The sequence below is a fragment of the Eschscholzia californica genome, unplaced genomic scaffold, assembly GCF_041429995.1.
Source record: "Eschscholzia californica isolate CP2 unplaced genomic scaffold, dmEscCali1.0.p SCAF_6, whole genome shotgun sequence".
Taxonomy (NCBI): Eukaryota; Viridiplantae; Streptophyta; class Magnoliopsida; order Ranunculales; family Papaveraceae; genus Eschscholzia; species Eschscholzia californica.
The window spans coordinates 38,791,350-38,812,171 of NW_028238483.1; the positions used below are offsets into that span (position 1 = coordinate 38,791,350).

At 35.4% G+C, this 20,822-nt stretch overlaps 3 protein-coding genes, 1 non-coding gene and 1 pseudogene across 4 annotated transcripts; 1 reads left to right on the forward strand and 4 right to left on the reverse strand.

The window, feature by feature from the left end:
• The first annotated feature begins 860 nt into the window (after window positions 1-860).
• On the forward strand, window positions 861-7,354 carry LOC147534617 (CDPK-related kinase 3-like). Its single transcript, XM_086646612.1, has 11 exons — window positions 861-1,718; window positions 2,843-2,973; window positions 3,544-3,585; window positions 3,688-3,796; window positions 3,948-4,026; window positions 4,837-5,133; window positions 5,368-5,477; window positions 5,678-5,785; window positions 5,895-5,957; window positions 6,366-6,533; window positions 6,624-7,354. The coding sequence occupies exons 1-11, from the start codon at window positions 1,158-1,160 to the stop codon at window positions 6,759-6,761; spliced, it is 1,806 nt and encodes a 601-aa protein (XP_086502738.1). The 5' UTR covers window positions 861-1,157; the 3' UTR covers window positions 6,762-7,354.
• Window positions 7,355-7,660: 306 nt separating this feature from the next.
• LOC147534618 (auxin-responsive protein SAUR32 pseudogene) lies at window positions 7,661-8,120 on the reverse strand (annotated as a pseudogene).
• A 1,407-nt stretch (window positions 8,121-9,527) lies between these two features.
• LOC147534619 (uncharacterized) lies at window positions 9,528-11,634 on the reverse strand. The gene has a single exon (XM_086650234.1). It carries the CDS (start codon window positions 11,056-11,058, stop codon window positions 10,117-10,119), a length of 942 nt encoding a protein of 313 aa, XP_086506360.1. The 5' UTR covers window positions 11,059-11,634; the 3' UTR covers window positions 9,528-10,116.
• Window positions 11,635-13,274: 1,640 nt separating this feature from the next.
• TRNAL-CAA (transfer RNA leucine (anticodon CAA)) lies at window positions 13,275-13,358 on the reverse strand. The gene has a single exon. It is a non-coding gene; the product is annotated as a tRNA-Leu (tRNA).
• A 3,596-nt stretch (window positions 13,359-16,954) lies between these two features.
• On the reverse strand, window positions 16,955-19,917 carry LOC147534621 (protein FAR1-RELATED SEQUENCE 4-like). The gene is made up of 3 exons (XM_086649145.1): window positions 19,807-19,917; window positions 17,361-19,601; window positions 16,955-17,276 (listed from the first exon to the last, which is right to left on the reverse strand). Exons 2-3 carry the CDS (start codon window positions 19,593-19,595, stop codon window positions 17,157-17,159), a joined length of 2,355 nt encoding a protein of 784 aa, XP_086505271.1. The 5' UTR covers window positions 19,596-19,601; window positions 19,807-19,917; the 3' UTR covers window positions 16,955-17,156.
• Between the last annotated feature and the right edge of the window lie 905 nt (window positions 19,918-20,822).

Genomic DNA, 20,822 nt, shown 5'->3' on the forward strand with positions numbered 1-20,822 from the left:
ACTTCAAAATAGAAATGATTTACATGATTCCTCTCTTTACTAATTATACAAATTCCAAAACTTCTTATTTGAAAATAGAAATGATTTATATATTTCTTTCTTTCCTAATTATACATATCCTTCTTTGCCCAAAAAAAAATTATACACATTCAAAACTTTTCTTAAAAAGTAGAAATGATTTATATATTTCATGTGCCTTTAAAATACATTCCAAGAAAACCTTATCCTTTCCAAAATAAACATGGTGAATATCAAGACGCTCTATTAGAACCATGAATAGGTTATACTGGTTCTAATATAAAACTATTTTAAGAATATAAAATTCTGAACATTTTCAAATTGGAACCGAACCAAATTGACACTCTTGGCAAGTGGACCCAAAAGCGTGTACACGTACTCTTACGATCTTTTAGTTCCGATGTTTAAGGAGCCACTTGTTTGCTAAGTTCTTCCAACTCAGCGGACTTACCTAAGCTGTATTGGTCCGACCTACTTTTTAGTTGATTTCAAGCCGTTAGATTTTCTCAGATTGAATAAATCTAACGCTCAATAATCACCCATTAAAATAATCAGGATTTATCTCCATCTATCTTGGTCCCCACCTATCCTTTTCAATATCATTTTTCAGCCGTCAGATTTTCCATAACTTGATTGAATCCAAAGGATGAAAATCACCCTCTAAATTGAGTAAGATTTATGGAAGACGGTTCTTTTGGTCTTACCTACCCTTGTCAAGTTTGATTTACGACCGTCCGATTCTTTGATTAGTCGATTGGATCGATAAGTGTAGTAGTAAAAAGGGCAACAAAAAACGGTAGGTGGGACCCAGTATAAATGCGTGATGTCGTTTACACCAAATCATTACTCTCACACCTATCATGTACTCACTTAAAACCTTCTGTTTTGTTTTGGGTTAGCTTCTTCTCTCACTTCTCGAGTCGTTTCTCTCTCTAGAAAAAACTCCCTCCCTCTTTCTTTCTCTCTCACTCTGACTCAAACTTCGATTTATTCTCTCTCTTTAACGTTTTCGTCATCCTTCATTTTCGATCTTCTTCTTTCTCGCCGGAATCTCTTAGTGTTCTTCGATCTTCTAGTGTTCATTTTGACTATCCGATGTTCAATTTTTGACTGATTACGAAAAAGAAAAAGAGAAACCGATGGGACAGTGTTACGCGAAGAACGTTACAGTAGTTGAAGGAGAAGGAGATACGGTAGTAATCGAAGGTAATGTCGATCGAAATCCATCATTTTCTACGGTTAATAATGGAGTGAGAAACACACCAGGTCGATCTTCACCGACAAGTCAATGGCCAAGTCCTTATCCTCAAGGAAGTAGTCCACTTCCTGGTGGAGTATCTCCGTCACCGGCGAGATCGGGAAAGTCTACTCCTTTGAGAATTTTTGGACGGCCTTTTCCTCCGCCGTCACCAGCTAAGCATATTAGGGCTGCTTTAAGGAGGCGAAAGGGATCTTCATCGACGCCCAAGGAAGGTACGATTCCGGAGGAGGAAGGAGGTGGAGGAACAGCATCTGGAGAAGGAGACGGAGGTGAACGGCAGTTAGATAAAAGCTTTGGTTATGGGAAGAATTTTGTGGGCAAGTATGATTTAGGGAAGGAAGTTGGAAGAGGTCATTTTGGCCATACTTGTGTTGCTAGAGGGAAGAAAGGTGATCTCAAAGGTCAAGAAGTTGCAGTCAAGATCATTTCCAAAGCTAAGGTATTCTCGCATGGCATGGTCTTCATTTCTTCTTTCTCTCTCTAATTTGTTCTTATACTTTCTTACTCTAACTAGTTCTACTGATTAATCATATGATTCTGGTTCTGTTTAATTGAAACGGTAAATGAAAATTTAGTAAATCCGCTTGAATCATATGAACAATGCATATGTTGATTTAATCCCATTACTATATAAGAATACTTGAAAGTGGATAGTTTGCAAGAAAAGGTCCCGTCTTTGGTTGCTTCCTAAAATCAATTCCATCTTCACGGGTTCGAAATCGATGGTAACGGTGTTTTTTTGTTCCATCTGATTAGAACTCCAAAGAAATTCACAATCTGTAGATTGTGAATGGGTAATCCAACTACCTGGAACTTTGAGAAACTCTGTTTCTCCATGAATAACTCTTATTATGTGGTTCTCTAGTTAGTTTAAGGCTGAGAAATGCTGAGTTTTAGGTTGGTACATTAACAAAAAGTCAATGAGTAGCCCACTAGCAGACCCCCATAGGAAACTTTGAGTTATGCTTCAGGGACTAGATTTGATATCGTGGGTTTGTAATCAGTTCAACTAATGCAGGTAATATGGTAATAGAAAGATCGAAGTTGGACTTAAGAACTTTATAATATGAGAGGAAACTTCAAGAACATGAGAAGGCCTTGAAAGAGGAAGTTTTCAAATAGAATCAATTTAACTGTGAATTTGCAGATTATTTGTTCTCATAATTAATCGTAGATAAACAGAAAGTCGATGTAGGATGGTAGTTGGGAAAATATCAATTATTAGGAATTGATTTGATGGTATTATGACATTGTTTTCTCCCGATTTAGGCAGCTATTAATATGTGATTATGCCTGCGGCGTAATGCCATTTATACACTTCCTTTTCATCTATAATATGCGTAAGTTTTGGGAGTTGTTGGGTAAGCCAGATATCTAGGTCTAAGTCCCAAAGATGCACAAACTGTTGTTTGCATCAGCTGTCTGTTTTGCCCATGGGTAATCTATATATATGATAAAATGTTTACATGCTTCTCATTATTTCGCGCAAGCTACCCAATATCGCATATATGGGATCAACGTGTTAGTGCTAAATCAGGTAACAGAGTATCCATTGTTTGGCAGATGACGACAGCGATATCTATTGAAGATGTTCGTAGGGAGGTGAAAATCTTGAAAGCATTATCTGGGCATAAAAATATGGTCAAATTTCATGAGGCATGTGAAGATGCCAATAACGTCTACATAGTCATGGAGTAAGTTTTTTCTTTTACTTTATCTGGTTTCTTGAGAATTGTTCTTGGAATGTACATAAGTAAACTGATAAACATTTAACAATTACATGTTTGATCAAGGAAAAAAATGACAGAGTTCTTGCAAAAATTACAATGTGATACTTGTTTTTTTTTTTTTTTTTTTTTGAAAAGAAGATTCAATTGATACTTGTTTTCTCTCCATATACATAGTGGTTTCCTCTAGGAGTGTTATAATTTTGTTTAGCTTTTTAACCATTATTCAATGTCTTCTTGTGATCTTTTTGTCCATATTCCCGAGTTTCCTGTGTAGTTTGGTACTTCAAATAGTATTAATTTCAAATACCAATTCAGATATATGACATTCTGTTTTAAGAAACCTCATTTTTCATATTGTTGAAAATGATCAAGATGTTAATCTGAAAAGTTAATCGATCTGCAAGTGTTCACTATTTTGAAGATTTAACTTAAAGAGTATGATACTTTCTTCTTCGTAAAAAAATCTATCTGTAAATCCTCATTTTTCATATTCCCAAATTTTCCTCACGATATCTAAGTTTGTATCCTTATCAGATTGTGCGAAGGTGGAGAGCTACTAGAGAGAATTTTAGCCAGGTAAAGTGTTAGATTTCTTCAGATGCCATTTCCAAATGTTAGTTTGTATATCTTGAGTTGATAGAATGATTGAAGTCACTAAATGCCAATATCTCACTGCAGAGGTGGACGATACACTGAGCAAGATGCAAAGGCTATAATCATTCAAATTTTAGGTGTAGTTGCGTTTTGTCATCTTCAAGGAGTTGTCCACCGTGATTTAAAACCTGAGGTTTGCACCTAAAATTATTAGTTTGCTAATTATCTTGCATGGTTAACCAGTTACTTGTTTTCTTTTTATTGCTTAACCTGTTGTTTCTGCCCTGCAGAACTTGTAATAAAACTTAAATCATTTACTCTCTTTTACCTTGACTGGTTATCAGAATTTTCTTTTTGCAAAAAGAGATGAAGAGGCTCAACTGAAGATGATCGATTTCGGTCTTTCTGATTTCACTAAACCGGGTAATAGTTAGTCTTTTTTTTTTTTTTGCCTCTACTTCAAAATTTACTTGTGCGTTTTATCGACAAGGTTATTGTTAAGTATTCTTAGAGACGACTATGAAGCGTAAAAACCCTCCGACTTATGATGTATTATAGGGTTGTTATTATTTCGAGTTGTAACTGATATTCATTTCCCATATTAGGGTTGTTTATAGTAAGTTTCGATTTCAATACTCTTTAAAGTTCTTTCTATAATTAAACTTGTAGGCCACGGCTGAGTTTATTGGTTAACCATTTATAGGATTGACCATTTATAGGAAGTGAAGAATTAGGTGTAGAGGGCTTCCCCTGAGTGGGCTCTTGGATTTTGAATTTAGCCTAAAATTATGCATTGTCACGGTTCGCATATCAGCTGATTGAAATTGGAATCGGTGATATCCATCTGATGCACATGTCGGGTGTGACAGGACATTCAAGATATTGTCCGAGGGAAGCTTATGTAGTGGTGAGGGACTTTAAGGTGAACTTGTAGCTCTCAGTAGAAAACAACCAAGGCATAGCCACGAGCCATCTATTGATTCTTTTTTGTAGTGCAAAGTTAGATACTGAGGTTATTATGTTAGTGCGCCATCAATAATTAGTTGAGACATGTTTCCTCGTTTAGTTTTTTATTTGGTATGAGGTTACAGAAAGATAAAGAGATAAATTTATCGTAGCACTAATGATTTATGTTAGCTAAAACCCATTGTTTAGGTTAAGACCAGAATACAAGTCTGGAAAATTTGCATACAGCTAAAGCTTTATGCTGTCGTCCCATATTGTCATGTGCAGATGAAAGACTCAATGATATTGTTGGCAGTGCATACTATGTTGCACCTGAAGTACTTCATAGATCATACAGTCTCGAAGCAGATATTTGGAGTATTGGAGTTATAACATACATCTTATTATGTGGAAGCCGACCTTTCTGGGCACGAACAGAATCAGGAATTTTCCGTGCTGTTCTCAGAGCTGATCCTAATTTTGATGATTTGCCTTGGCCCGTAGTATCTCCAGAAGCCAAAGATTTTGTAAAAAGGTTTCTTAACAAGGATCACAGAAAACGAATGACTGCAGCACAAGCTCTCAGTAAGTAATTTTTAGCATCAAATCCTTACTGAATAATTATAATTCAAGAGACCAAAATCTTTACAGTTACTCTTCAGTTTCATCTTACTTGGATGAAATTTCAAGTTTTAATCGAACCTTCAGATAATTTATTTATGACTTAATTCGTTCGGCTATTTTATTTTGTTACCAAATACGCATGATATTGCTTGTGTTTGAGAAGTTGGAGACTAACTAGCATTTCTTCATTTGCAGCTCACCCATGGTTACGAGATGAAATCCATGCTGTTCCTTTAGATATATTGGTTTATAAGTTAGTGAAGGCTTACCTTCGATCGACGCCACTCAGGCGTGCAGCTCTGAAGGTACCGTCTCTCTCTCTCTCTCTCTCTCTCTCTCTCTCTCTCTCGGGTTATAAGCACATCGCGTAGCAATCTATAATAGAATTTTTAACAATTGTACTAAAACAGTAATAGTAATACTCTCTCTCTCGTACGGTCAAGCATATTCTTGCTTTTCTTTTTGTATCCTTTTTCCTCAAAGAAACTTGTTACTGTTATTTCAGGCTCTGTCAAGAGCACTAACCGAGGATCAACTTCTATATCTTAGAGCTCAGTTTAAGCTGTTGGAACCAAGTAGAGATGGCAGGATCTCCCTTGACAACTTCAGAATGGTAGTTTATACTTCTTTTTGCCGAAAGAATTGGTGCCTTCGCCGTGGAATTACATGTTGGCATCTTGTTCATTTCCTAATAATCTGTGATTATGTTAAACGTTGTGTAGGTTCTTGTTCGCTATTCAACCGATGCCATGAAGGAATCAAGGGTTCCTGAGATTTTAAATGCAGTAAGATATCCCTTACTTCCATATTAGTTCCAAACTCAATCTTCTAAGAAATAAATATCATTCACAGAAACTTCTTTATGATTCCAAAATTAATGTTTCTTAATATGATGATTTTGAAGTGTATGTTATGGTTAATTCGAAAATACTCGTGTCATATGGAACCAAGCGGGAATAGCATTGTTGACGGGTCCGGTGGTGAAAACATCACATACCTGATTTTGAGTCCCCGCTTGAGGCTTTGACAGTTCATGGCCCCAGAGACCAGAGATATCCTAGCCCTTAACCTGAATCGGAGTCCCCTGCCAGAGCTTTGTCACTTCAGGGCTCCAGATTCTGAGAAATTTTTGTTCCACATGGGCAATCGGATTTGAGGAGAGACTAACCAAATATTCCGATGTCTGTGTTAAGATGGAACCGCTTGCTCACCGTAGAATGGACTTTGAGGAATTCTGTGCTGCTTCAATAAGCCCGTATCAGATTGAGGCTCTTGAAAACTGGGAGGATATTGCAAATACAGCTTTCCAATATTTCGAACATGAAGGAAACAGAGTTATCGCAGTTGAGGAACTAGCACGGGTATGTGTACAGTTTTATGTCAGCACAGGTTACTTCTAGTTGTACTTATTTTTTCTATTCCTCGAACTGAATAATAAATAACTCACACAGGAAATGAATCTCGGCCCGTCTTCTTATACAATCCTTGGTGATTGGATAAGAAATGCTGACGGAAAATTAAGTTTCATGGGGTATACCAAATTTTTGCATGGAGTTACAATTCGTAGCTCAAATACAAGACATCAGTAGTTTGCAGGTGATTAGGGTTTTGGTTAAAAATATTCAAGTGAGAAAGAGTTCTGAGGAGGAATCTGTGTATAAATGGAGGTTTTGGTCAAGCCAGGCAATCTATCTATCCATTTCATATGTAATCTGTGTTTATGCTGTTGTGCCATTGGAGGTTTCTTCTGTGGAAGGGCGCTGAGTTGGCGCTGATTCACTGATTATCGGCTATGTTGTTCTGTGTTTATGCTGTTGTATCCATGGATTTATTTTCTCTGGAGGGACGTCTGAGTTACAGGCAAGCTATGCCGGAAACTGGTAAGGTAGGAGGATTTCTTCTTCATCTTCTTTCTCCTGTAGTGGTCAATTAAAAAAACATTCTTTGGATTTTACGTTTTTATGATCAGAATTTTCTGCTCTTAATCAATAAGAGCATGATTTTAGGAGATTTTTGGTACTTCATTTCAGATAGATAGTTTCAGTTTTTTTAGGGTTTGTTATTGGGAACCCTCAGTATCTTATATTTTTTTTTTTTATAGTTTTATTGTCATAGATACTTGATATAATATTTATATAAAACCAAAACAGAAGAAAAAGAGAGAATATAAAAGATTATATCAGACTTCTGTTATATCAGAACTTCATATTTTCAGACAAAAATTCCATTCATAACATTTGCTGTTCCTTTTCTGTTTAATTATATTTTTACAAATTTTTGATGCATTTCAATTTCATAATAGAATTTAAGTTTTCAAAAAGAATTTCATAAGAGAGAGATAATTAACAAGCCAAGAAGATAGATCATTAGTTTTGTTATCACAAAGAATATTTGAAGTTCATATACCCCAAAAAGATGAACAAGAAAGGATAAGCTTTATAAGTTGAAAAAAACTACTGACAATAATTAATTCCATACATAAACCCAACTAAGGTTCTCTATTTTTTACATAATTAAGCACTAAAACATCCAACATGGTGATAGAGAAGGTTATGAGTATGATGGTGGTGGTGATGGTGGTGGTGGTGATGATGGTGGTGGTGATGTAGACTTTCCCTATCAATCATACCTTGAACTTGTTTGAATTCTTGAACATGGCAAGGAATTGTGATAGTACCTTTTTGATCAAACCCAAATTCTTCTTCAGCTTCTTTCAATAACTGCATGAAAAGTGGATGATTGAAATAAGAAACAGGTACAATAAACCTTTGTTGTTCTTCATCTTCTCCACCCACCATAATTGCTAAAAACCCTTTTGGAATATCTCTAATTCCTCCACAACCACCGGCACCACCTCCTCCTGATTCTCTCCTACTGTTTCCATGGTGATGATGAAGATTTGATAAGTGAAAATGGAAGTTCAATAGATGTTTATCTCCACTACCCATCTTTCCAAAACCCTTTTCTCTCACTAAACAAGGAACTAACAATTGATTAGAAGAGCTATATTTGATGAAAGCTAAAGAAAGAAAGAGAAAAATATGAAGACCTCGAAAGATGGAAGTGAGAAGAGAGAAAGGAAGGGTGGTATTTAAATAGAAATGTTCCAACTCATAAGGTGGGGGGATTTTGCTTGGGAGAAAGGGTTACTTTTAGCATAAGTAAAGGGTTTGGTTTTGTGGCTTGTGACTTGTGACTTGTGACTTGTGGGGAAGGTACCCTCCATTTATTATATGATTGGTCCAAATTTGTGTCCACTACTCTATATTGGGACCCAATTACACACATTACACATATGACCAGGCAGCTATACCAAAACGAGAATCTCTAGAGAAAGCTCTAGTGGGGAAGAAAAAGTTTTTCTTTTACTTTTGATTTTCAATTTTGATAAGTTTTGTGAACCCACACTGCCTTCCAAAGGAGAAAGGAACTCTTTGGAGTTGCTCCATGCGTTTTTGTTGAAATGAGTCGCCCCATGCTTAACAACTCAACAACGTAAAATACAATACGCAGTCTTTCAACAAAAAACAAAAAGTACATACGCGGTTTTTCTGAATTTGCTATGACCTAACTACTTCCTTTTCTGTTACCGAACCTAATTACTTCTTTGGAAAGGTTGAATGCTACCTTCCTATTGTCTATGTTGAATGAAAAAACTTCTATTCGTCTCCACCAGATTGGAACAAACCATCAAAAAATAAGTCTCTTTTTTTTATCTGCAATTATATTAACCTTCTATTTAATTGCCTCTCTTTATATGAAATCAAGAAAATCAATGTATGATTTTCTAAAACGATAATATGTGATTTGTAAAATAGAAAACCTAAGGTAAAAATTGGAATAAACTGTCCAAGTAAAATTTGATGATTCTCAACAAAAAAAAAAAAAAAAAAAAGTAAAATTTGATGTGTAAAATAAACATGTGATAGATATATCTAGTGGACAACACTTGTCCTATTAAGAAAAAGTGAAAAGTAAAGGCATCCACTAGTTTTTTCCCTCACTTTCCCTTGAATTTGCTAGGTCAACATCTAAACATGTGTTGACTTCTTCTAGGCCAAGAAGTGGGAACTATTCTTCTTTTATCTATATACCCAAGTGTTAGAAAATGTATACATCAAATCACAATATTCTTGCAAATTTGTAGTAGAACTCCACTTTCTCATTAATTAAACTCACAATATTCTTGCAAAACATAGAATATTATAAATATATAACTCCCAAAGTAAATTAGACAAATGAAATGATCCCTATGTTTTCTGAATTTCACAACGTACTAAATTAATTACTAAATTAGTTAATCGGAACTTATGTTAGTTTAAAAGATTAAAAAAAAAATCCGCATCAAATACAAATACACGAAACAAAACCTTTAACTTCTAAATGTTTGTGCAAAAAATTACAAAAAAAAGAAAGTAATGCACCCTTCATGTTATCACTATATTACAATTTCAACATTACTCAACCAAAGGTAAAATTTGTTGCAATAAATTAATTAAGGAAAATATATAATTTCTTCACCAATTTGGGGGGACCAAATTTACCAATTAATAAAACTTCACATTTCTTTTGAGATATTTATTCATCTAGTGGCTCTCAATCGTTGGATCTCAATGCACTTAAAAGCATCAAAATCTTTCCTATTCCATTAAATCTAACGGCTCAAAGTAGTTGATATTAGAGATCTTGCCATGTGTATGAAGATGGTTGGTAAACTCAAAATAAGTGACGAAATCTTTTCTCCAATTATCTGGCTCCCACAAAATAATAAGAAATAGAAACAAGAAAGAGCAATCTTAGCTGATTGACCAATATACCCTTGACAATAACAAAATTCCTAGCATGTCCTCGTTAAGCTCATTTTTCGCCTTTCCACCCTTTTCTTGCCGTCTTCTTCTTCCTCTGTTGTCGACATCTGACCCACATCTGTCTATCTCCCGCTCATTACAACCGGTAATCGTTGTCACACCGGCAATAACTTCCACCGACGGCCAAAGCATCGGCGATTGGCTTAATGACCAAAATACCCTCCCCAATAACGGCACACATTAGCACGGTCAGAAAGACAACCAAACCGAGCCATTCAAAAGCCACATCAGCCGCCCTCCAAAACGCCGATAAAACAAGAAATAGAATTTGTATTGAAATTGAGGTTATTACTGTAAATACCAAAACATAGATTCTCACCCTCAAACTCTTATTAATTACAATTCTACCAACCCTCCAACAAGCCAAAGAGAAGAAAATTATGTAAAGAATCGCAAACGTTCCAAAAGTAATCGAACTAATTAGAGGGTAGGTACATATCACCTTATCATCTCCATCGTTGATTATATGACCCCTCGAGAAGATCTCCGGCAAGGAAAAGAAGTTGTTAGAGAAGAAAATAAAGAAAATCTGTAGGGTTAAAAGGGGAATAACAATAAGAAGAACAAATAAAATTGATTTTCCTAAGATTTTTTTAGGGTTTTTTTTCATAACAGAGATATTAACAAGATAGAGAAGGATGATTAAAAACCCAGGTTGAAAAAGTCCTTGAGATAATACGATATGGGTTTTGCAGAGATTGATCTGTTGTTCTACAGAGAAAAAATCTAGAGAGAGACAGTGAGGAATGATTGAAGGAAACCGAAGAACATGAGAAAGAGACCAAAGAGAGATAAAAGAAACAAATAGAATTCTAACAGTCCAGAGAGAATTGAAGTCTTTGAGATGAATGGATTGATGGGTTTTAAGGCGAAAATGTATAATGAAAAAAATAGAGAAAAGAGATAGAAGAAGAATAGCAGAGATGAAAGAAACAGCAGTTAGATCTGGAACAGAGGTAAGTAATAAGAGGCTTAATGGTGGAGAAGAGGGTGGTGGTGTTGGTGGTTGGACGACCATCGCCTGTTTTGTAAAAACAGGAGAAGGTGGTTTGAAGATGTAGATAGAGATGTTACATCATGGAGGTGAGAGAGAGAGAGAGAGAAAATGAGAGAAAGGGTACCTTGGGGGGGTTATGGCCCCTCCCTACCCCAATGGCTGTAACCAGGCTGGTACAAAGCCAGCCGGAGTTAGAGAGAGAGAGAGAATGGAATCGTGGATTGGTGGGGGAAATTAGGAGTTTTGGTCCTACAATCCTACCAATTCGGGGTTGGACGGTTCTGAAACTAGAGACGGTTCTTCTCTTTGGGAAATTAAGATGAGACTTTTTTTTATTCCTAATTTCATTGACTGATTCAACTTTCTGTTCTATGAGCTTAATCCCAAACTCTAATGTCTATTTATTTATATACATCTTTGCAACTAAAAATAGACTCCAAACTAAACTCAATCTCAAACTTATTTGATTCACGACTATGAATGAAAAGAGTGAAAAGAAATAACTTTTGGATTTGGAATCCCATATCTAAGTGATGATTCTATTAATATTTCCTAAAAAACAAAATCTGAATGCTTCATTTACCATAACAATCAAAAGAAAATAGAATCTTTCTTTGCTAGATAAGATCCTTTAAGATATCCCAAGTATCTCAAATGAGAATTATTATTCATCATTGGATTTATTATTCTTAAAAAAACGAATAGCCAGAACTAGCAAAGTGAATGATTTTAAATGTTAATGTATACTAATATAGAGGGGTCGTATTCTATTCCTTTTTTCCTTCGAACCAATGGTTTTTAATACCATTAATCGCAAGTCCATTTCAATTGGGTTATATCATTTGTGTCCTTTGAAATCTCGTATGTGGCTATCAAATTAGTTTTCACCTTTTAGATTACAGATTCACGATACACATACAAATCCATATATTATCTTCGTAAAAACGAACTTGGCGTGTAATCTTAATAAGAGTGATTATTAATGGGCAACAATTATAACTATTGATAAACTGGTTCCAGCTATAGTGGACCAAGATTTTACTCCACCTAAAGATGTGGGATTTGTTTAGGTGGAACAAAAATCAAGCAAACCATTTGTGCCTTTAATTATAATTAACCAAATATTGGGGGATTTTCTTTTAATAATATGTGCAAGGAAAGCCAGGGAAAATCCAGCAATTTCTAGCTAGCTGATTCTGTTTGAAATCCCTACAATTTTGACTATGTTTATTAGGCCACAATCCAAATCCCCTTTGATCTCATGACCCATGAACCTTCCTCTGTTGGTCCCATTTGTCCCAATTAGGCAAAAAAGTACTAATATCTTCATATAAAATTGACCAATTACTGACAATATCTTTAATTTCTCTAAAGTTCCACTTTAGGTCATGAGGTAAGTTGATAGTTTTTGTTCTTTCTAAACTTTGTTTGGACAAGGGGTTGAATAAATTATGTCTCGGTTTGTTTTTCGAACTTGCTGAAGCACAAAATCTCCTAATAATGAAAACTAAGTTTTGTGATTATTTTAGCTACTTATGGGAAACCCGTTGTCTAAATCGTTTTCTATATGCTAATATGAAAACGATAAACCTTTACGTGATGAGTTGTTTGCGTTTTCTTTCTTCTTCTTTTCTTTTGTCTGGAGTCTAATTGTAGCTTGCCTGCATATAGCCAAATGGGCTTGCTTATAAATATTTCTCGTGCTCAATAGTAGTCGCTGCGGAAGGAAATTTTAAATACACTCCCCATTTTTTTTTTATATGCATGCACATCACTTATGACTTGAAGGGAGAATACCTTAGATGTGTGAGTATGTAAGAGAAATGGTTAGTATACTTAAAATTTACCCTTTGCTGGACTTGAAAGAACGAAGATAGCTTTCATTAAAAGACTTATTTTCTATTAGAATTCCCTATTAGAAAAAGACTTACCTGTGTTTTGGGATTTTGGTTTTTAATTGGCGGACTTTAATTTCTTTGTAATTGTGTTTTTTATGTTAGTATAATTTATTTTGCAATTCTCCTTCATGATTCCATGTTAAATCAATTTTCAATGAAATTGCTTATTAAAAAAATCCCTTTCGGGCTTAAAAGACAGGACCCAAAACTTGGTAGGTAGGGCCAAGTCCTAGATAAGAAGCTTATAGGGGGTCTCTTGGTTGGGTTAGGAGTTGGTGAAAGACTCAAAGTCCGTTCCCATTTCCTCTGTTTATAAAAACCCAAAAAAGGAAAAATCAATGTCAGAAGTGGGATTTGAACCCACGCCCTCTCTCGAAGACCAGAACTTGAGTCTGGCGCCTTAGACCACTCGGCCATCCTGACTTCGTGATATTCTTGATGTTCACCTATAATATAACTAGGAATTTAAAGAAACATGTATTTCTCATGCCTATATCGAGGACACTAATCATGATTTTGTAAAAGAGGTTGTATTGTGTCAAATGAAGATTCAAATCAGAAAAGAGAAGGAAAAATAAGCTCTGTCTTTGATAACTTCGAAAATCCGTGGATATATTAGGAAGAATAACCAAACCAAAACTCCGTCGTAGCCGAACGCTTATATTGTTTTTCTTGTGTGAAAAGAGTCCTTGCGAGCTAGTGCACAAACTTGTTGCTAGAAACAAGTTTTCTACTATGAGTAAAGAACATTGCATTCTCTCAAATTTGCTCCTTGATTGTCGAGGATTTTCTATAAACTCTTTCTATGAAGAACTCGAAAACAATCGACATTTTCTCAAATCCCCAAATGGATTTGGCAAAGGTGTTCCTTCGAAAGTCACGTTTCTCTTTTAGGCTATCATTCATGAGGTCATTCCTAAAATGGATAGGCTTATAAGAAGGGGATTCACTGCCCCAACAGATGCTCCCTTTGCCAGAGGAATTGTGAGACTTCAACTCATCTTTTCCTCAAGTGTCCCTTTACGGCTAATATTTGGGATGCTATCTACGTGAACTCCAATCTTCTTAACAATATCATTTCAATTTCTCATCTTTTTTTAGAAAGGAAGCAACGTAAGACTTCAGATCGAAAGTCCTTTATTTATCTACGTATTTAATCTGGTCGATATGGCTCGAAAAGATTAACAGAATTTTGAAGACAGATTATGAGAAAGAAGGATCATTGGAGAATGTACATTGTTCCAGTTAAAAGTCTCATTTACTATTGGGATTCTTCTCAAAACTGGTTTATAAACACTCTTTTTAGTCAATTAATTAGAGATTGGGATGTTATATGTAGGCTTTGAGCCATTTATAATTATTTCGTATACATACGAAAGTTGAGAATTTGAATTTTATTTGCGTGGTAATGATGATTTTTTTTGGAAGAAGCAAAATAGTATCATTCATTAAGAAAATCAAAGCAATGGTGGAAGCCAAGATAGCTAGCCAACCCCTGTATCCAACAAACCAAGAACAATTTTCATCTACAAAAAGCTCAAAGCCTATATATGACATCACAATCTATAATTAATTGACTAAACAGAGTGCTCGTAAACCAATTTTGGGAAGAAGCCCACTAAAATCATCATTACCACCTACTCTGCAATTTTGGGGTGGTAATGACGATTTTAGTAATGGTGGTGGTAGTAGTTTGCAGATAATGCATTAATGCTAGTGTTGTGTTGGCAGCGTGGAGGCGGTAATTAAGCAGTGGTGGGTGTGTGTTGGTGGTGGAGTTGTAGCGGTTGTGGTAGTTAGTGGTGGACCGGTGGTGGTGGTGGACGTGTATTGGTGGTGGAGTTGTAGTGGTTAGTAGTTAGTGGTGGGGGAGTGGTAGTTATTTTGGTGGTAGTGGAATAGAGGGGGTGTGGGTGGTGTGGTAATGTAGTTGGGGCAGACGTGGTGGTGGTGGTCGTGTGTTGAAGTAGTTTTGGGAGAGGTGGTCCTGATTAGTGGTAGTGGATCTGTGGCAGTGACGATAATGGTGGAACAGAAGTGGGTTCTTCCATAAAATTGTAACAATGGTAACTAGAAATGGTATAGTGTGGAGGTGGTGATGGGTGGCGAAGTGGTGGATTAGTTGTGCTGTTAGTCGTGGACTTGCAGAGTAGGTGGAAGATTAGTGGTGGTTGAGTTGTGTCACAGGGGTAAAGTGGTGGTGATGGTGGTGGAGATGTTGTAGTAGTTGTTGATTGTGAAAAACTAGGTTAGTAGAAGGTGTACAAAAATTTGAACCAACCAATGGCAAGTGCTTTTCTTCGTGTAGATCCTATTTCAGTGGGAACTTAATGATTCGATCCGCCTCAACATCTTTGAGTCTTGGTTAAGATTCAAGCTTCTAACTCCCAGCCTCACTCTTGCAAGTAAGTTGGTTGTTTGGTTTTACTCCTCCATATACATGTTTAATCTTGAAGACTTGAATCTATCAAATGTGTCCCACAACTTCTCAATGCGTGCCCAATTTTTTTGGCTTGTCGAATTGGGGTCTTTGTTGGGTACGATAGCACCTCATACACTGATGTAATTGATGTTTGTTTTTTTAAACCTGAAATCTGAATTAAATAATGTATAATTTACTTGTAACATTTATATATACATGTGTTTACTTCTCTTCTCAATTTAGATCTTAGAACAGGTCCTCTCAATTTAGACTTGTTTTGGAAACTGAAAACATACAAGTTAGATATAAAAGGCTTATTTCAAAATCTTAAGATAAAATTTCGCAAAACAACTAAAATTACATACTGTATAAAATAATTCAAATCTATAAAAAGAAAACGACATTGCAGAGTCTGATTTCTTTAGAAGGATAACAATCCAACATTCCAACCAAGACCCTTGATTTCTTTTTCCTGTGTTATACAACCCTTGAGGCCTTGACTACAACTGTGTTCATGCTGTAGAGAGGTACATTAATGGAGGTCAAGCAATAGTTGGATACCTAAAGTTGCTAATCTTAGGGTTAAAAAAGTCATTGCTTTTTACGAACCCGAGGATCAACAAATAAAAAGTTGGATTTTTAAGTGAGCAAAGTCAAAAAACTGATCCAATTTCCAAAAAAGTAGGTTTCCCAATGCAAAAAGCCTAGACAGACCGTTTTGAGGGACTGCCTCTTAGACCGTCCCGTCCACTTGGACAACAAGCCAAGGGACTTCCCACATGGGTTGTCAGGTAAGTCAAAAAGTTGGAGAGAAAAAATTGTTCCTCTCTCCAACGTGGACAACCAAATTAAATGGAACTCTTTCCATCTCCTGTTCTCTCTAACGGTGACCCCGTTAGAAAATTTACTTTCAATCTCGGCCATTAATTTTTTAAGGGCCGAGATTGAAACCCCTAAAAGTTAATTAATTCCTTTCTTCTTTAAAAAATTTACTTTCAATCTCGGCCTTTAATTTTTCAAGGGCCGAGATTGAATCCTCTAAAAGTTAATTAATTCCCTTCTTCTTGAATCAGTCATTCTTCTCAACTTCAAAGAACACAAACTCAACCTTAAAGAAGTTCACCATTTCTCATCACCAACTTCCTTCAAATTGATTATTTCAACAAAAAAAAAACTTCCTCCAAATTGATCTCGTTTTTTAAATTGTTGTTGGTTCTTTATACGAAAGTATGGTAAATTAGAGATTTGTTTTCATCACCATTTTAGCTTAGTGTGTATATGGAAGATATTCGAATGTATTAGGACCTTTTACGTATTGCGTCTTGTATTTTTGTTGTGAATTCGTTAATTCTGTTGTAAACTCATTGTGTGTATATGTGGTTATTTTTAAGAAGCTAATTGATGTTATGTTCACAATTATGAAGTAAGTTTTGTATTATTTCTTTACCACTTAAAAGTCATTCCAAACTTTCCTGCAATGGTGTTGGAGTTAGTTCTTTACATCAAGATTCTTCATTATGTATTGATCAACTATCATGCAAGAGATACATGGGTATAAGGAAGTAAGAAATAAAAGCAATTTATATAGAGACAGATATTAAACTTCAACAAAAAAAAATTAGATAGAATAATGAGTATTTCCTGTCACTGTATTTTTAGTTTAATAACTCAATGTATCTCTTGCAACAAAAAAACTCCATCTGGCTCAAACAAAAAACTCTATGTATTAATACCATGACAAAATTCTCTCAAGATTAAAATTAAAAATGAATAAAATACACACATTCATGTAACGATAATCATAGATGTGGGAGATTTTGATGACTCTCTTGAGTGGCATTGAATGTTGCATATTGTGGATCACAATAATAACTTTCTTGAGTAGCGTTGAATCCCATATGTTGTAGATCATCATCTCCCTAAAAAAAATAAAATACTTTATTATACTTGTATTTCTTAAAAAATATTTAAACAAAAAAAAGACTATGTGAATAATAACTAACCTTGTTTCTCTTGTTACTTGACACATCTTTTTTCTTCGATTTGGCGAAAAGTGTAGACTCTAACCTTTTAGTACGAGGTCGCCCCTTACGCTTCACACAATATGGATCAAGCAAGATTTCTTCATTATCATTACCGTTGGAAGTACTACCTACATTAGTTCTTGAGATTGGAGCTGGATTAACACTCTGTTTAAACAAAGGTATAGTTTTTTTCTCATTCTCAACCCACTCAATATATCGTTCACAACGGCGATCATCATCGCACGACAAGTCTGCGAGTTCAGTAAATGCACGGCATAATCGATCATAGGTACGAAGATTTTCACTTAATGTCCAATCATCATATCCAATTGACAACTTTGTGTGTGCTCTCGTAACATCGTTTCTCCACCTACGAAGAATGTATTTATCCGGAATAAAGTCAATACCAAAATCAAGCAACACTAATATAGAATGCCTACACAATAAGCCCTTAGACTCAAACATAAGACAACTACAATGTATACTACTACTCGTATGATTGCAACAAACTTTATAAACCATTCTTTTCTTCATTCCATCTCCAATGACAATATCAGCCCGTACGTCATGTATAGTTAACATGTCATCTTGGTACCTATTTATTTCTTTGCAATATAACAATTCAATCAACTCAGTTTGAAATTCTTTAAATTTCTCTGTGGTGTACACTTGTTGAGCTTGTTTCTCCATTGCAAATCTCGTTACACATGGTATCTTGTGTGCATATGACCTAAAGTCCGCCTCCGCCTCCTTTTGGGCTTTATCTCTCAATGCGCGACCATATTGTTCAACAAATTGTTTTAGAGTTGTTTTAGAATGAACATAACCATCAAAAAAAGCATTCACACTTTCACTTCGTTGTGTACTTGACATGCCAGCCCAAAAACTATTGTTAAGGTAAATTGGAATCCAACGATACCTATCCACGTATAGTTTAGTTAACCATTTATGTTGATGTAAACCATATTTGTTAAGCATGTTTAACCAACCTTCTTCAAACTCTCCGGGGTCTTGTGAATCATATATTAAACGGTTCAATGTCGAACTGATCTGATCTTTTTGTTTATTGCTACCAAACTTTACAGGAAACTTCTTCAAAATGTGCCATAAACACCATCTATGTCTAGTGTTAGGAAAGACTATCTCAATGGCATTCTGCATTGCCTTACATTGGTCTGTAATTATTCCTTGAGGATGGCAATTATCCATGCAAGCGAGCCATGCTTGAAACAACCAAACAAATGTACATGTGTCTTCATTTGAAATGAGACCACACCCGAGTAAAATTGTATGACCATGATGATTTACTCCGACAAACGGAGCAAATGGCATTTCGTATTTGTTAGTCAAGTAAGTTGTATCAAATGCAACCACATCGCCAAATTCTTTATAAGATTTTCTACTCTTTCCATCGGCCCAAAATACATTTTTCAATCTACCTTCTTCATCGTGGTCCATACAATAGAAAAAATCTTTATTTTGCGATTGCATCTTCAAGAAATAACGTTGAACTGCAACCACATCACCTTCACCAAGACGCAATCGCCTAACTTTTGCTAGGTAATTCTGACAATCTTTTTTGTTTACAGTCAAGTTTTCATAACCATGTGCATCTTCAACAATCGTCCCAAAATTCTTACATACTCGAATTCCTGCTCTATCATGCAATTCTAAAGCCCTTTTTACCGATGGCTTGATATTTCTGTTGCATTTATAAAATCTAGACTTACTAGGACTTAATGGATGGTTGTGATCGAGATAGGAAGACGTGATTTTCCATCTCTCGTCTCCTTCAAGGGTTATTCTAATCTTAACTAAACAACCTGTCTTGGAAGAGGGTTTCGGGTTTAAGCAATTCGAAGAAGTACTTTTAGGTTTCCCTTCTCTACCACACGAAAAAGTAACCCATCGAAGTAAACCACTACAATCTCTTTTACTAGTTCTTTTCTTTGAAGGAAATCCCGATAAAAACGCATATTTCTTAAAAAGTTCAAACACAAACTCAGGATTATCGTGTATCGTTCCAATCTTTAGTAAATCCAATAGTTCTAATTTACTATATTTCGAACAATCAACTTTCTTTTCACTATCGACACAATCATCCTCGGGTTCATCATCATCCTCCGATCCACAATCATTTTTGGTCCCAATATTCTCATTATCTATATCTTCCTCAAAATCTACATTATATTCCATAGGTATTCCTCCTTCCATATATGTCTTGAATAAAACAATGAGAAATAAAAACAATCTATATATCAAGAACAACAGTGGGACATTAAAAGTAAATATAAATGTACTGAAAAACAAAATAAGTTGTGATTTAAAATCTAGTGAAAGTTGGAGAGAAATGGGAAATCACTTTAAACAATTTATCAATGCACACTAAGCTAAAATGGTAATGAAAACAAATGCCTAAAGTTACCTTACTTTTGAAGAAGGAGATGATTAGAGAACTAACAACAACTTCACAAAACGAGATCGATTTGAAGGAAGATGGTGATGAGAAATGATGAACTTCTAAGTTAGGGTTTTGTTCTTTAGAGTTGGGAGAATGACTGGTCCAAGAAGAAAGGAATTAATTAACTTTTAGGGGTTTCAATCTCGGCCCTTAAAAAATTAATGGCCGAGATTGAAAGTAAATTTTCTAACGGGGTCACCGTTAGAGAGAACAGGAGATGGAAAGAGTTCCATTTAATTTGGTTGTCCACGTTGGAGAGAGGAACAATTTTTTCTCTCTCCAACTTTTTGACTTACCTGACAACCCATGTGGGAAGTCCCTTGGCTTGTTGTCCAAGTGGACGGGACGGTCTAAGAGGCAGTCCCTCAAAACGGTCTGTCTAGGCTTTTTGTTCCCAATGAGACAGCAAACTACACAAATTATTCATTAATTACTTGTAACAACAATGCATAATAAAAGCACCAAACCCCACCATTATTATTATTATTATTTTAATATTGAAGAGCTGAATCAAGTGAATAATCTCAGTCAGCTTTCCATTAATATAGGCACCTATCTACCAAACCCTAATAGATATAATCATTTACTATGATAAAAAAACCCTTAATCCTTTTAGGGTTTTCAGTGAAAGTCAAACTGACAAGAGTACTGTGTATCTCATACATTCTTAACAATTCTTAAATTTGAATCTAATCACACCTCCACTTTTAATGGTGGTCAGAGAAACTGTGCATGTGTAGATACAGATGCTAAGTGTATCTAGTAAGAGAGAGAGACAGAGAGAGATCCAAGCAGTAACCCTAACAAGGCTATATACCTATCTCTTCAGTTAACTATTTTCCTCAATAATAATAGCTACCCATCTCTCATCAATCATCTGTTTTCTTCAATAATCAACACATTTGCCCATCACTGACTTCAATAACCTATTCAAGTTCTCAGTATATATTACTCAGTACTTTTACATAGATCTCATAGCA